The sequence below is a fragment of the Brienomyrus brachyistius genome, chromosome 1 (assembly GCF_023856365.1).
Source record: "Brienomyrus brachyistius isolate T26 chromosome 1, BBRACH_0.4, whole genome shotgun sequence".
Taxonomy (NCBI): domain Eukaryota; kingdom Metazoa; phylum Chordata; class Actinopteri; order Osteoglossiformes; family Mormyridae; genus Brienomyrus; species Brienomyrus brachyistius.
The window spans coordinates 21,615,933-21,632,154 of NC_064533.1; the positions used below are offsets into that span (position 1 = coordinate 21,615,933).

The following is a 16,222-nucleotide window of genomic DNA, read 5'->3' on the forward strand; positions in this document are numbered from 1 at the left end:
GAAAGATTTTGTTTCTGACATTCACTGTAACCACAACTGCGCAGAATAATGCCTCTGAGTTGTCACAGTTGTACAGATGCGTACCTCTCGATCAAGAGTAGATTCTTTAACGTAAAGTTTTCCTTCTTTTTCATCTATGTAAAACATATGCCCAATATCTGGTGGCTCCTGCTTGATGATCTTATATGAAATCTGGGAATTAGGAGATTCTGCTTCATCAGCGTCCGTAGCAGTTATTTGCATAACAAAAGTACCTTGAAAGTCAGAGAGAAACAGTTTTTACAAGTTTGATGAGAATTTCACTCACACACACACACTATATATATATATATATATATATATATATATATATATATATATATATATATATATATATATATATATATATATATATATATATATATATATATATATAGTTATAAAGTATAATGTTAGTAATTATCTTCATCCATCCATCTTACATAACTAGTCATGGTAAAATATTTTGTAATATCATATAAGATATTTATTTGTTTTGTTTGTTTCTTGGTTTATTGTTTTTATTAGATAAAACACACTCAAGGAAACAGGACAAAAACCTGCCTGTATGGCTGGATTCGTTAACCGATCCGGAAAGTTTTTTGAATATTGGGGGGTTGTCATTCTCGTCGCCGACCTTAATGTTCAAGCCAATGCTCTTTTCTGCAATTGAGCCGTTCAGAAACTTTGCTATGCCTGTCAGCTGAGAGGAAGAAAATAACTTTAGGGTCATGAATCACAAATGTAGGCTTGTTACTGCTTATACTACGACACAATCCGTCCGCATGGATCCTTTTCATTATAATAATGGCCATACTTACATTATATGCTGGGATTTTTTCCCTGTCTAATATACCGGTAACCTTTACAAATCCAGTTTTTTCATCAACAAAAAACAGGTTGTATGGTTCCTGGTCAGCGCCAGCTCCCTTCAGGTAGTAGGACAATTTTGTGTTTCCTGATTTGTCAGATCGAATCTGGAAATAAAGAACCTCAGCCAATCACGTCTTTAACAAACAAGAATCACTATTTATAAGTAAGAACCTGATATGCTTTTATGAAAATATTAATCTCTGTAACAAGTTTAAATATGTACTATGTAGTAAGTGGAAGTAAAAACAAAGTGCTTTGCAATTAAGCATAAACAACCATGGAAGAATGTCAAACTGAATGACTGTCATCCTACCAAAAACCATGGGACACTTTGCAGGAGAAAGAATCCCAAATTCATTTAGTTTATCACTGAGGTGTAAGGGAAAAATTTCAATGTCCAGATGAGAGAAATCCTTTTTTTAGATGGATAACCTTAGACTCCATAAAAGACATTGTCTATGTTCCCATAACCACAGCACCCAACAGAAAACCTCTTAACAATTCAACTTTCATATCCCTCTACCATTAATTAGACACTATTCTCCATTTTATTGGACCGTCTTATAAAACAGCCCCATATTTGCAATCTCATTGACTCAGACAATTACATTGTTTTTTTTCCTTCAGGCATCTGTTAGACGCCCCTTATTGCATATGGGTGTGTCTCCCCTTTGGCTGTTTTGGTTCCTGAGGCATAGGCTGGGTTAGTTTTCGAGAGAAGGCTTAAACGATTATGCAAATATCTCGCAAACACATGAAGGTGGCGATCATGTAATGAAACATTAGGAGGCCGTAGAGGTTAATTGGTGTAGACACTGACTGGACAAAGGAAAGCAGTCCAAGTACTCAGTGACTCGTGGTAATGTGTGTAATCAATCACAAAATGCCTTACCAATTAAATATGACAGAGCTTCTCTGTAGAGTAAAACTGCTAAGCATAATTCCAGAATTCCATCCATCCATTTTCCAAACCGCTTATCCTACTGGGTCACGGGGGGTCTGGAGCCTATCCCGGAAGTAATGGGCATGAGGCAGGGAACAACCCAGGATGGGGGGCCAGCCCATCGCAGGGCACACTCACACACCATACACTCACACATGCACTCCTATGGGCAATTTAGCAACTCCAATCAGCCTCAGCATGTTTTTGGACTGTGGGGGGAAACCGGAGCAAATCCCACGACGACATGGGGAGAACATGCAAACTCTGCACACATGTGACCCTGGCAGAGACTCGAACCCGGGTCCCAGCAGTATGAGGCAACAGTGCTAACCACTGCACCACCATGCCGCCTCCCACAATACCAAATATTGTAAAATTACAATACAGCTCTTCAGTTGCTTAATAATCATAGGCTTTCTACTGATCATTGCCTTAATAGGTAGCTTTTCCTTCATTGGGGTGGGATCAAGCCCCCCCCTGTTATATGATCCAGGATAAGTAGTTGAGATAACAGACAGCAGAAAGCACGTTGAATAATGTTGATATAGTCATAATTCTCACCTTAGCAATGAAATCCCTCTTTGTGTAGTCTGTGTTCTCCATCAGCTTTATGGGGGGGAGAATCCATTCTCTTTTCTTTCGGAGCAGTTTCACACCACTCTTAGCTTCTGCCTCAACGGTGAACACCTTTCCAATGAAAATAAAGCAGAAGTGAACATCAGAGTGTGCAAATAACTGAAAATGCCCACATGGCTAAACACAGTAACTACATATTTTATCAAAAATTGAGTTATATGTGACTGAAAACTGGTCTTGTGACAAACTATATCAACTATGCTAGATTTTGAAGAAGACACTATAACTTACCTCCCTACTATACAAAATAGGTGCACAGTAAAAAGACTTTAAAGCCCCTTTCCTCAGCTTTTGTCAGTGTAGTTACTGCGTACTGTTTATACTCTTGTAAGGTAGTATAAATGAAAGCAGTTTTTGTTGCTGTAGCAATAACTAACCAGGGACCCTAGGCTGATTTCAGCATGGACACTCAGGTCCTGCCCATTTAACTGACCGTTACAGTCCTGAAGTGGGCGGGGCCTCGATGTCTGCCAGGGCCAAGGGCCGTTACCTAGGATACTCTACACATTAACCCACCCGCATTGCCAAAACACCTACCTTTTTAGGATTTGATCTCACACCTCTCTTGGTATCTTCCTTGAACAGTGTAGCTACACCTGGCGTATATTTCTTTTACTAACTGTTGGCAACTGGGCTTATTCTAACATTTGTTAAAGTATTAATTGAGGTTAATTTTTCGCTAACTAAATCAGAACACTTACCGTAATCTTTTCTGCATTATCAATGTGTGTAACAGATAGTTTAGTTTACAGAAAGACTGACCAGATAACTTTTTTATATGAGGTATCTATGTTGATGTTTAAGATGTTTAAGGCTTTCCCGTGACATTATTGTATTTTGTTGAAAGTTATATCAGGGGAGCAGTTTTATCTCAGCATTTATCTGACGCGGTTATTATTTGGGACTGGGATTTTAAAAATGCTGCTTCTGTGTGTCTCAGGCATGTCCTTTACGTAGTCAGGTTATGGTTTCATAAAGCATGCACAGCGAAGCCTAGTTCTTCCCTCTGGCGGTCTCATTCTTAGAAGCCTACAAAAAGTTGGCTTTAGAAAAACTGCAGCTGTCAACCTAAGTCATATTTCACCTGTAAATTGCAAAATGCAAAGTTTCCTATAAATCATGTCGCGTGGTGGCTTTGTTGCACTGGGGAGTGTTACGCAGGGCCTGTTTGGAATCTAAGGGTTTGGTGCACAACTTTAAGAATCAGTGTCCTAGAAAAACAGACGTTTTCAAGGGGAGCTGTTTTGCCTTGGGGGAGAAGACCTAGCAGATATAATTAACAGCTTTTTATATGTTTTTCAGGCAACTCAGTCTCTGTTCAAAGTGAAGTACATTGCTACAGTGCGCATGAAATAGGGCTTTTCCCAGTCATAATTACAAACATGATTACTGCAGCTCCTGTAATTACTTTCTCTGTGAAAAACAGGCTTTTAAGATTTTCCCTTCTTTTATTATTAACACCTCATAGCAAAGTATAAAATTACTTTAAAACTTTGGGGAAAAAAATCACATTCAACAAAAGCAGTTTTTAAATATAAAAGGGGAGGATGTAGCTATTTTTTCAGCATCTTTATCTGTAGAATTTTTAGATGAAAAACAGAAGACAGAGTTTAGTTTAATGCATTTTTTAAAATACATCAACTGATCCTAGTGCAGACACAGCAGCTATGAAAATATCTCACGTGCACAGCATTACTCCTGCCCTATGCTGAACTCATAATGGCAGCAGGTGTCTAGAAGAAAACGGACACAGACGTGTCATTTAATGATGACTCACCGTTGGCACGAGAAACAACAGGAAGCCAATTGCAGGCAGTGAAAGTTGGGCCATCCTGGGCAAAGGGTAAACCTTACGTCCTTGCTTTCAATATGTCTGCCTATAGACACGAATGAGCAATGACCCTCAACTTAAAGACAGCAGATGATATAGAAAGAGGAGGAGCTTTGTCAAGTCTACACCCAACACTGCAGGTCTGTGAAGACCCTCCTCCCTCCACGTCTTCACTAAGCTCTCTCCATTGGTCTTCAACTTTCTTCTTCGCCCCTTTCTCCTCTTAGAAAGTCTACCCGTGTTTCCACCCCCAGTCCCCACAGTGGATCAGTGAGCTAATGGGATTCTCAAGGGTTCTGCAGATATAATGAATATGGACTAAACAGCCCAAGCTTGCTGGTTCAACTCCCAAAAAAAGACCAACTAGTGCACCCTAGGTGTGAAGGTAAGCCATCTGTATTACATTACTCTACGTTATGCAGTATAACCGAGCCGTGCAACTAGAATAGTTCAGCTGTAGACTTCCACTTGCTATAAGGTGCATGTGCAATAAAGTAAACATTTGGATGAATATTCAAAATTGGCTCAAGGTGGTGGGAAAGAAACCCAAAGCATGATCCGTATATGTGTGCACTAACCCTGTGTTTAAAAACTAATGAATGACAGTGTAGTGCTTACACAGCCTTTGATATTCGTAAACAATAATTAACATATGACTGGCAATAACGATGGTTATGTCCAGACATTTTATGGGTACAACCATTATTTAATTGAACCAAATACACCAGTTTGAACTTTTATGCTTTTTAAATTAATTATATAATATACACTCAGATAATTCAATTCTGTCATGAATACTGGTCTTCCAGCACAATGTAAAGGGTTTATAAATGATATAAAATGAAATATATTTATACACTTAATGGGTGAAGAATTAAACTGCTGTATCCAAAGTCTCAGAGCCCTTCAACTTACGGTAAAAAAATAAACAACAGTACGATAGTTATCTCAAGTGATAGCAATAAATAGCATAATTAGTGGTGCGGTTTTGTGAAGATTCACCACATAGAATCCTCTTCCCCCAGACAGTAGCATATACATTAACTATAATAATTACAGTGAATAGTAAATATAATTTTTTTTTCGTACATGTCATTGCATATTTTTCACTGCTTTGAATTTTTCAACTAATGACCACATCAAACTAGAGACATAGGCTACACAAATAGAAGATTTTTTTCAGTGTCTCTACCTTCCACCAACCAACAGAGAGATTATCCATAATCTGTTAGAAAGATTCTATTCAGAATCAGAACGTTGACACATTGATGATGTCACATGACAGGACACAAAAAAATGATTCCCTTTCACCTGTTTGTTGCACACAAGAATTTTGCTTTGAGGGCTGCAGCAGGGTTCTTTATGCAATCTCGTAAAGTCTGACAGTTCCATCCCTCGATGGAATTCAGCTGTTTTGAAATGGCTGAATAAAATGTCAGTGGAATTTTTACTGTCTTAGCTTGAGGGTTGTTTTTTTGGAAATTCAAGCCAACATCTGGCCCCACCTGAGATACTTGACCCTGCATACAGTAAAGCATCTTGCTTATATCTGGAATATTTTCATGAATTGCCTGTGAAATCTTCAGTAATACTCCTAAAGCGTACCAAATAGTATTCTTGCGATTTGGATTTTTTTTGTTACAGTATAGTACTATTCCATATTCCATACACAGACACAAACTAATGGCTTAATTTTAACCCTCATTTCGATTGTCAATTAACAGTCCCCTTCAATCCCTGTAACTAGGCTTCATACAGTTCCCAGCCAGTAATAGACTACTATAGCAGCAGAACCTTTAGAAAGCCACGTTCTCCAGCGGTCTTTAAGTTTAACATGTTATTCTGTGAAACCATCTTGCGGAGCAGGGCTGGTCCCTCTTGACCCTTCTTGAAAATATGTTGGGTCTTCCAGCTGCACCTTTCTGGAGAGTGTGATATTCTGGGACTTTGGGACATTACCCATTTGAACAAGGCCTCGGTTTGTCCCAGCAGTGGCTTCCTGTACCATCGGACCTGACATGCCCTTTCTCTCCACCAATAAAACGTTCTCATTCATTCTGAGGGTTCCTGGGTGTTCAGCAAATGGAGCATTCTGAGCAGATGGACCTACCAGCACTCTCTCTCCCAATATCATAATGTCAGATCTTGGAGCACCATTCACTACACACATGGCCTGCATGTTTGTAACTGGGGGCCATCCAGAGACCAGAATAGTATTATTAACCTGAGGATCAACAACATATTGAGTGGACTGTAACACAGGGGTAGTGGTGTAGTACACAGGCTGCTGGATGAGACACATCTGATTAAAATCAATAGTATCTTCTCGGGCCTGCATGTTAGGAAAGGCAGACGTGATCTTGGGGATTTCTTCAGCAGAGCTTATTGTATTTGAACCTGCAGTGTTCAGTTCTTGTGTACCAGCTGTCACGGATATATTTATTGCAGGACTTGCTAGACTTGAACTCGCTATGTTCAGTTGCTGTGCCTTCACTGTCTCAGTGCCTTCTCCGCAGATCTTGTGATTTGGCTCGACACCGTGCTCGGCGATTCCTTCTTCTAGTGGCCTGTATTCTTCGAATCCGGTTTCTCCATTCGTACAGACTTCTGCCAGCGTCTTAAACTTTGGGTCCAGATCGTTCAGGAAGTCAAGATTGTCGTCCATGTCAACAAAACTTAAGGATGCAATAGATCCAGCAAGAGAGCTGCCACATTCTCTTTTGTAATTCATAATGATATCATTCTCGTTATTGTCTTCGGATATAAATCTTGCCTTCTGAAAATGATAAAAAAAGATACATAGTTATAGTTTTGGGGTAATTGTACTTTTAATATATTCTTCAACATTGAGTGGTGTGGCTCAGTGGGTTAGGGCACTGTGCTTATGATCAGAGGGTCATTGGTTCAAAACCCCATGGTGAACGGCGTGATGTCACTGTTGGACCCCTAGCAAGACCCTTAACCCCAGTTGCTCCTGGGACTGGCTGCTTTGGATAAAAGTCTCTGCTAAATAAATACAATTTTATTCAGTCTAGTTACAAAAGGATTCCGATCATTTACCTGTGAATAGTAATTTTTCAAGAATCCCATGGATGAAGTTCTGTATTTCCCAATGAGCTCACCGCCTCCATAACCCTCGCTAATGCGTATAGTGCCTTTGTTATCTTTTTCTTTGTTAATCGGGTAATCAGTCACGCTTCTGTTGATGGGAGAAACACGATGGATGACATTTTCAAAAATATTTCTCTTCTTAAAGGGAAATTTGGGATTGGGGTTTTCTTCTATTCTTATTTCTTCAGATGGCATCACAGGGAGCTTCAGCAGGTCCTACAAAAAAACAGGCAAACTGTGGACTTGATTTTGCAGCTTACATTACAGCTCTAAACTGTATTAGCACTTTGTTTTTCCAAAATGGTTCATAATAGCTTTTTGTTTCAAAGTTGCCATGAAAAGCACTGAAGCTTAGTAGCAATTTCCATTGAGCATATGAGTATAATAATATATAATATACAGGATAACTTGTACTCAGGTACACATTCATGGTATAAAGGATTAAATAAGTGTCATAACAGTGCAAATGTGCACTTATTTTATGCACATTTGTGCTTTTTTGACAAGAAATTAACAGATATTTAATCCTTTATATCATTAATGCATATGTGAGTACCAATTATGTTAATCCCTGATTATATATAGTATATAAATGATAAGGCACCGGCGTTTGAGGTATTCACACATGTGTGCCTTACAGATAAGAAAAAAGTCTTCAGTTACCATGTCTTCACCTATTCCTTCAGTGTGATAAGTAATCATTGTCGGCTCATTGAGATATGACAGGTCCACTTTTTCAGAGCCATGTCCATTGGATGTGCCGCAGAAAAGCAACAGGAAAGGTGCCACTGCAAAAGGTGTGGCAATGGACATCACATCAATCAGTTAATACGGTTACATTTCCCACCAATCAGTTACTGTGGTTACATTTCCCACCAATCAGTTACTGTGTTTACATTTCCCACCAATCAGTTACTGCGGGTACATTTCCCACCAATCAGTTACTGTGTTTACATTTCCCACCAATCAGTTACTGCGGGTACATTTCCCACCAATCAGTTACTGCGGTTACATTTCCCACCAATTAGTTATCGCAGTTACATTTCCCCCCTATCAGTTATCGTGGTTACATTTCCCACCAATCAGTTATCACGGTTACATTTCCCACCAATCAGTTATCGCGGTTATCCATAAGCAAGGACAAGACATTGTTTAATGTTCTACAGCAGTGTTTCTGACTCAAAAGTGGCTCCAGAGACCATTTTCAGTGGGTCACAGAGTGCGTGGTTAAAAAAAAGAAAATGATCCCCCCGTCAGTAATGGTTATCACTCATCCGTCCTCTGCCAACTTTACAAGTTTTACTGTTGCCGCTCCCACCCCCCAGTCAACAACTTATTTCTTGAATTTGGGTCGTGACTTACTAACCAAGGAATGTGGGTTGCGAGGCTAAACCAGTACAGAACTAGTGTTCTACTGCGTATGTGGTTGATTACAGTATGTGTGTGAGTGTGTGCCCTGTGATCTTTGTCTCTACCCCACAACTCTGAACTAGATTAGAGGTAGGTGGATGGATGGATGGATGGATGGATGGATGGATGGATGGATGGATGGATGGATGGGCAGACTGATATTTCATCAGAAATACATTGGGCCTAAAAACATGGGACTATCAGATGTTAATCTTTAAAAAGTGGAACTCACGCAAAAGCAGGAAAATCGCAAGAATCATTATTCCTATTGCTGATGATCCAAAGGATTTAAAACTCGGGCTCAAAGCTCTGCCCTCACAGACAGAATCTTCAGTGCAGGTGCATACATCCAAATTGAGCACTTGGTTGTCAGAACAGGCGAGCCCTTGGCGGTCTTTTATTACCAAGGTGATCATGGAGGAACCAGACTCTAATTTACGGGTGGGCTTCAGGACAGCTGCAGTGTCTGTAGGATGAATATTCACAAACCAATTGTATAAGGCCATGTGCAAACTGAAGTTCAAATGTGTTTTTTAAATTGTTTTAAAGAATAACACTTGAGGTTCTTAGCCACTGGAGGCCGTACCGTTAAAACTCTCCAGCTCCCATTGATCGCTCGGATTTTGAGCTACCAAGGTGAACCCAAAGGGTGCAGCATTAGGGTCATCATTCTCATTGACTGCTGTAACAGTCACAGCTTGGACATCCGAGCACAGAACCTGGTGGCTGCTGGTGATGTGAGGACAGTTTTCATTGGAATCCTGAACCTCGATGGCTATGGTGCCAGTAGCCGTCTTGAATGGGAAATCTAAAAGGAAATCTCAATCAATAAAACACGGGAAGGATAGCTACTTGTTATGGAAAAGTATTCATGCTTAAATATCTAACCTGTTAACCCTTCCCAATCTATGTTAAATAGGAATTAGAGTTTTATTGGCAATTTTCTTTATTTCTTTATATTAATGGCATCCATTAATGGCACACATTTTCCAACTTTTTTTTTATTTTCTAGATTTATAATAAAAATAATAAAAACAAACAATTAATTATTCTACTTAATTATTATTCAATATTATAATTATGTATTGTTTTCAAAATATAAATTACTGCTACTTATGTGCAGCTGAAATGAAGTATTCCTCCTTAGGGATTTGAACACACTATTCATGTGAAACAATAATGCTTGATAACCTGCCTTTCATTACACCGATGACTTTTGCATAATATGTCCCGTCCTTCACATATTTGGACTTCTGATCTGGCACCTTGTTGAGTTTCACTTCAGCAGTCGTTTCGTTGATTGACAGCAGTTGTTCTGGATCGTAATCCTTGGCATACCTTGGTGGGAGATGGGCTCACCAATCAGATGGCTGTCATACACAAACTACAACGAAATTTCTCAAAATTACGTTTATCTATCTATCTAATATATATATATATATATATATATATATATATACAGTACAGGCCAAAAGTTTGGACACACCTTCTCATTCAATGTGTTGTCTTTATTTTCATGACCATTTACATTTGTAGATTCTCACTGAAGACATCAAAACTATGAATGAACACATGTGGAGTTATGTACTTAACAAAAAAAGGTGACATAACTGAAAACATGTTTTATATTCTAGTTTCTTCAAAATAGCCACCCTTTGCTCTGATTATTGCTTTGCACACTTGCTAAACACCTCTGGGAACTCCCTCATGACTGTTGGAAAACCATTTCAGGTGACTACCTCTTGAAGCTCATCGAGAGAATGCCAAGAGTGTGCAAAGCAGTAATCAGAGCAAAGGGTGGCTATTTTGAAGAAACTAGAATATAAAACATGTTTTCAGTTATGTCACCTTTTTTGTTAAGTGCATAACTCCACATGTGTTCATTCATAGTTTTGATGCCTTCAGTGAGAATCTACCAATGGTCGTGAAAATAAAGACAACACATTGAATGAGAAGGTGTGTCCAAACTTTTGGTATGTACTGTATATATATATATATATATATATATATATATATATATATATATATATATATATATATATATATATATATATATGTATATTCTCCTTCTCCTGAGAAGTTTTTTTTGTTTTCTTGATCAAACTTTTGGGTCACACTTTACTTGAGAGGACATGATATGGGACAATATAGTAGTACATGCAATGTACATCATGCATTAATTGACCAGTCACCAGGTCTTAATGTGCTGATCCCATGCTTGTTCATAATTAGTCAATCATGACGGTTATATATACGCACTATATTAGTTAACAGTTTATTAATTAGTTAATTATGGTAAGACCACTTGGGGCAAAAAAATACTTATTTACTACTCAAGAACATATCATGATCTAGTATAGGTTCCCCATGAAATACATGAAAATGTCATGACTGATTAATGGTAAATGAACATGGTATCATACTTATCAAACACTTAGTTACTGGTTAATTAATGTATTATGTAAGCGTACTACTACATTATTCATGTCCCCTCAAGTCAAGCGTTACCATGTCTTGATTTGGATTTGAGTTGGGATGGTCACACCCTCACATCACGTCATACATATAAAATTCTAATTTAGATATATGTCATATATAATTAATATACTTTTTCAATTAATCTGAAACCAAAAAGGAGACTGACCAGATATTTTTGGCCACTGTCCCAGAATCCCCATCAATGACTGGGTAGGTTGCAATCACATGTGGGAGATTGATTTTGGTGCTGTCCTTAGGAATGGATGCTGCTTTAACCTTTGGAACAAACCGGGGGGGGTCAGGCAGGTTCCTAATGTTGACTTTTATTGGATACTGTTTAAGACTTCCCGAGCCTGAGGTGCCACCAGATCCAGGTCTTGAAGATGGATCTGAGCCTGCTGACCAGACTGAGTTCTGAAAAGGTGCCTTGTTTCGTACAACCACACCCAGCTGCATATTTGGGACTTGTTCAAAGTCAACTTCCTTCATAAAACAGAGAAACACATTATAAATCACACATGTACCTCTGTGTCAAAGAAAATCTAACAGAACTTGAAGGCTGACTCTACCTTTCTCAGAATTAGGACACCGTCATTGGTTTTAGGATCTGTCTCAATACTGAACGTCCCGTCCTCATTTCCTGAAACTATTTCGAAGTCAGCCAGCCAGTTGTCAGTCTGCTCCAGATCTTTATCGAGCGCTTTAATTCTCAGCACTTCCACGTTGGCTGTGTTCTCATTCACACCGGCCTCATACTGAAATAAACACCGGAGGGTACATTTAAAGGCCTGAACAATCATATCAACACTTTCTCATGAGAAGAAGTTGTACTTTTATCTACCTGATCCTTCTCCAGAGTGGGCATGTTATCGTTGATGTCCAGAACCTTCACCGTCACCGTTCCAGTTCCAGTGAGCCCGCCTGGATGCCCATTCATATCTGTAGCCTTTACTGTCAATACGTAGGAACTGATCCTCTATTGACAAGGTGAATAATGCAAATTAAAAATGATCATGGTGTTCATGGGGGGACAAACAAAGTGAAAATGGCATTTGTTTTTTCTTAAGCATTTTCTATTCAATTCCCCAAACTGCAAATCTCACATGCATGAGAGATACCAAGGATTAAGGGGTTAATATCAGACATAGTATACGAATTCATGCTTCTTTTATATCTCTCATTTATCTCATTATGGTGGGAGTCGTAACACAAAAAATATTTGGTGCAATAGGTACAATAACTAAAACATTATTGAAACGTAATAGTTTGTAATATTTTGTAGTCAAACTATGTTGTTGAGGTGTGTATTTAACAGAAAAAAGCATATTTGTGGAATTTGCTAACTACTGCAGTGTATGATGGGTACAAATATTTGGAGGCCACTTAAATTTCATCACCTGCAACTGAGCAAGTGGCGTAAACAGGTCTTAGGTGTGAATTTGGAAAGGGGGGGGAATTTTTTGCCTCAGGGCAGACTGTGCAGTTGTTCCGATACTGAACACAATGGATATAAAACAAGTGAAGTGAAAGAAATTGCGCTTACTTCTCGATCAATATCTGGTTTCCATACACAAATTTGTCCAGAACTTGAGTTAATATTAAACATGAATCCTGTATCTTCTGGTTCCTGCTTTATAATACTGTAACTAATCACTGTATGAAGAGTAGCTGGATCATCCTTATCAGTGGCTCTTACTTGAGTGACGAATGTACCTGCAATATTTTTGAATGAGCATCGTAATACCGCACACACATGTATTACTACAGAGCATTAGGAATTCAGGCAGACAATAAAAGTATACATACCTGGTGGACTTCCTTCACTAACATTTCCTGGTTGCAACACATCAAATACTGGGGGGTTATCATTTTGGTCAATGACCTCAATCCTCATTGCAATGTTATCTTCTGCAATGGATCCATTTTTGTATTTTACAACAGCTGACATCTGTAGAAAAAAAATGTCACTGGTTTCTCTTCCCATTGGGCAATCCTATTTACAACATTTTATCACCGAAACAGCAATCGTTGTCTTGCCCTTACGGTGTACATTGGGATTTTTTCTCTGTCCAAAATTCCAGTAACCCTAATGAGGCCATTTCTTTTGTCCACAATGAAAAGATTAAAGGGTTCTTCAGTGGCACCTGGTCCATTCAGGAAGTAGTCAAGGTCCACTTTATCGTTTTTGTCAGATCTAACCTGCAAAAAAAAACATAATCTTCATTTGACACAATCCCCACTAATTTATTCAAATTAACTACAAAACTAACTAAAATACATTAGGCTGTTTAATATGTGAAGAACATAACATACTATAATCATCATATATGTCTTTTTTAAATAAACAGCAAGACTTGTTAAATTAATTAAAAATTATTTGTAACGAAACTTTATTTGGGAAGAAACTGTACAGAATTTGAAACTTTTATTTTAATTTGTTGAAATAACATGTTTTTGTCACAAGGCACACTCAAACACATACTTTAGTTTTTAACATCTATAAAGATATTTCACTTGTATAATAATCCCTAAAGTTCTAACAAAGAATCTTAAGATCTTAATTTAAAATGTACCATATACAGTATACATCTAAGCCTGGAAATGGCTGGAACAAGGTTCTTATTTCATCAATATGACAACATTCCAGCCTATCGGTCCTGAAGGCTACACTACACATACTGTGCTAACCCTCACTGGTAGAATTTACTGTATGCATATTTCTTATTACAGTATTTTCTGTCGAAACAGATTTTTCCAGCACCTGTGCAAATCAGGGTTCATTGCTCCATCTCAATAGTCCGCAGAAATGAATCTTACCCGTGCTACGAATGTTTTTCCTGTGTAGTCCACATTTTCTGTTAGCTTCTGTGCGGGGACAACCCACTCCCTCTTCTGTCTCGTTTTGGCATCCACTCCATTCGTGGAAACCTTTCACAAGAAAATGCAACAAATGACAACACACGCAATCAATTGTCACCGACACGATATCGCTGAAAACAGTGGTGAAAACAGGCATCGTTGAACATACAGCAGTTTAACTTCTTGAGAAGATCCTTACATGTACTGAATTACAGTCTTACTTAAAAGCAAAAACCTGTTTTTGAATTGGCTGATTTTTTTTATTGTGATTACATGACCACCATCAATGAAATGATCTGTCAGAACAGTTTAATGACATGCCTGATTCCAATGCAAGCTAAACGCTTCTTGGACATTAGTCCTCGAAATTAATATGGGCCATTTGACTGCTGTTAAACACTAAAATGGAAGTTCTCATTGTTAATACTAAGCTGAAACTATAGCAATTCATATTTTTCAGCCATTCATTTTATAATAAAATGAAAAGGAAATGTTGCACCTATGGAAATTTTTTAATAAATTAATTAGCAATTAAATTATTCTTAAGCACTTTGTGTCAGTTATTATCAAGACATACATGTGCAGTGTAGTACATCTATGACATGTAGTACGTCTGTGGCATGTAGTACATCTGTGACATGCAGCACATCTGTGACATGCAGTACATCTACGACATGTAGTACATTTTTATTTACTAGCATTTTTATTGACTGTCTAGTCAGTTTTATCACTGTGATAAAAAATAAATAAATAATACAAAAATTTGAGGAAAAAAGAAAAAAATACAAAACACACGTGTGCTAGTTGTTCTTGTAAAGTTCTTTTTTTTTAACTTACCACCAAGATGAGAAACAGCGGCAAGCCCAGTACCGAGAGGAAAGCTGATGCCATGGCAAATTATCCTACTGTGAGTCTGTCCACCAACCCCACTTAAAAAGCTGTCTCTCTTCCTCCGTCATAAAAATAATTTAGAACTGACCTGACCTGTTCTATAGCAGGTGATTCATGTTGATATTATACCAGCAGAATGCATCCGTGTTTTCCTTTTACATATCAGCAAATAGCACACACAAAACAAATCTAACGACAAATAGCGCAAAAACAAACAACAGAGCTACTCCACCTTGGGGCGAAAATCCCAAATTATAACATTGACTAATAAGCAAATTACTGTATGTATTGCCAGTCGACATTATACAGAAACCCGCACCTTCTCACATCCAATATATGATTGTTATATATTATAACTGTGAGAGAAAAATAAGAAGCTATCCAGACCCAGGCTATTGTCACCCTTCCAGTACGGAAGTTTGATGCTATTTCTTATGTCATGGCATTCCAAAAGTAATACCTCAGTGCAGTGTCACGAAACCATCTAATTATGTGTTCTTCAAGGAATTAAATGTACCTTCTGTATCTTATTTAATATATTTCAAAACACAGTGCATGCAGTTCTGCATTTACCTTGAAGCACTGTACACTGCAGAAAGTGCTTTTGATATTTGAGAAAACAGGGTTTCTTAACTTGGCTCCGTTATTAATCATATTATATCTGAGATGTGTGGCATCATGATCCTCTCGCCAAATTTCAGTGACCGGTGGGGGTGGTGGGGGGTGGTGCCCTCATCTGGCATATTTTTTTCATATCAGTCTATATTGATAATTATCATGGTCTAATTCAATCATTTTTTCAAGACACTTTTGCTTTAAGTTCTCTTAGAATTGGCATTAAAGAGATTCAGAGTATGACAATGCAACAAACTGAATGGACTACAAACTGAAATCTAATTTCAATAAATGAATCATACAAAATAAACCTTTTGTTGTACAGCGTAGAAAACACCAGCAGTACAGTTTGTTAGGTTTCTCCTCTGACAGCCATGCTGTCAGACAGGCTGCACACTAAATTGTTTCAGCAAAATAATTAAAAGAAAATGTCTCTGATTAAACTCCTCTAATAAGGATAGTCTGTGTTACAGTTTGACGTAACAGGAGTTGATAGAAAATAGTAACTAACCATCCCCGAAAGCGATTTGCCGCATATTTCTTCAGATTAAAAGTGG

General features: G+C 38.1%; 2 protein-coding genes across 2 annotated transcripts in view; both read right to left on the bottom strand.

Annotated features, from left to right (window-relative positions):
• Nucleotides 1–4,648, bottom strand: part of LOC125725492 (desmoglein-2-like) — a 28,040-nt gene extending 23,392 nt beyond the window's left edge. The window contains exons 1-5 of the mRNA XM_049002511.1: nt 4,248–4,648; nt 2,396–2,521; nt 840–995; nt 583–721; nt 85–254 (exon numbers count right to left, since the gene is read on the bottom strand). Of these exons, the coding sequence (XP_048858468.1) occupies nt 85–254; nt 583–721; nt 840–995; nt 2,396–2,521; nt 4,248–4,301 (645 nt within the window). The 5' untranslated portion in view covers nt 4,302–4,648. The remainder of the gene's footprint in view (nt 1–84; nt 255–582; nt 722–839; nt 996–2,395; nt 2,522–4,247) is intronic.
• A 1,334-nt stretch (nt 4,649–5,982) lies between these two features.
• LOC125726189 (desmoglein-4-like) lies at nt 5,983–15,599 on the bottom strand. The gene is made up of 14 exons (XM_049002597.1): nt 14,997–15,599; nt 14,118–14,228; nt 13,344–13,499; nt 13,107–13,248; nt 12,844–13,013; nt 12,142–12,276; nt 11,870–12,055; nt 11,467–11,783; nt 10,018–10,160; nt 9,409–9,630; nt 9,055–9,288; nt 8,076–8,200; nt 7,362–7,628; nt 5,983–7,077 (listed from the first exon to the last, which is right to left on the bottom strand). Exons 1-14 carry the CDS (start codon nt 15,048–15,050, stop codon nt 6,139–6,141), a joined length of 3,201 nt encoding a protein of 1,066 aa, XP_048858554.1. The 5' UTR covers nt 15,051–15,599; the 3' UTR covers nt 5,983–6,138.
• Nucleotides 15,600–16,222: the final 623 nt, after the last annotated feature.

Coding starts and splice junctions, on each gene's coding strand:
- LOC125726189 (XM_049002597.1), bottom strand. CDS start 15,050: ATGGCATCAGCTTTCCTCTCGGTACTGGGCTTGCCGCTGTTTCTCATC. Junction 14,229..14,996: donor CGCTGTTTCTCATCTTGGTG/GTAAGTTAAAAA, acceptor TTCTTGTGAAAG/GTTTCCACGAATGGAGTGGA. Junction 11,784..11,869: donor GTGTCCTAATTCTGAGAAAG/GTAGAGTCAGCC, acceptor TGTTTTATGAAG/GAAGTTGACTTTGAACAAGT.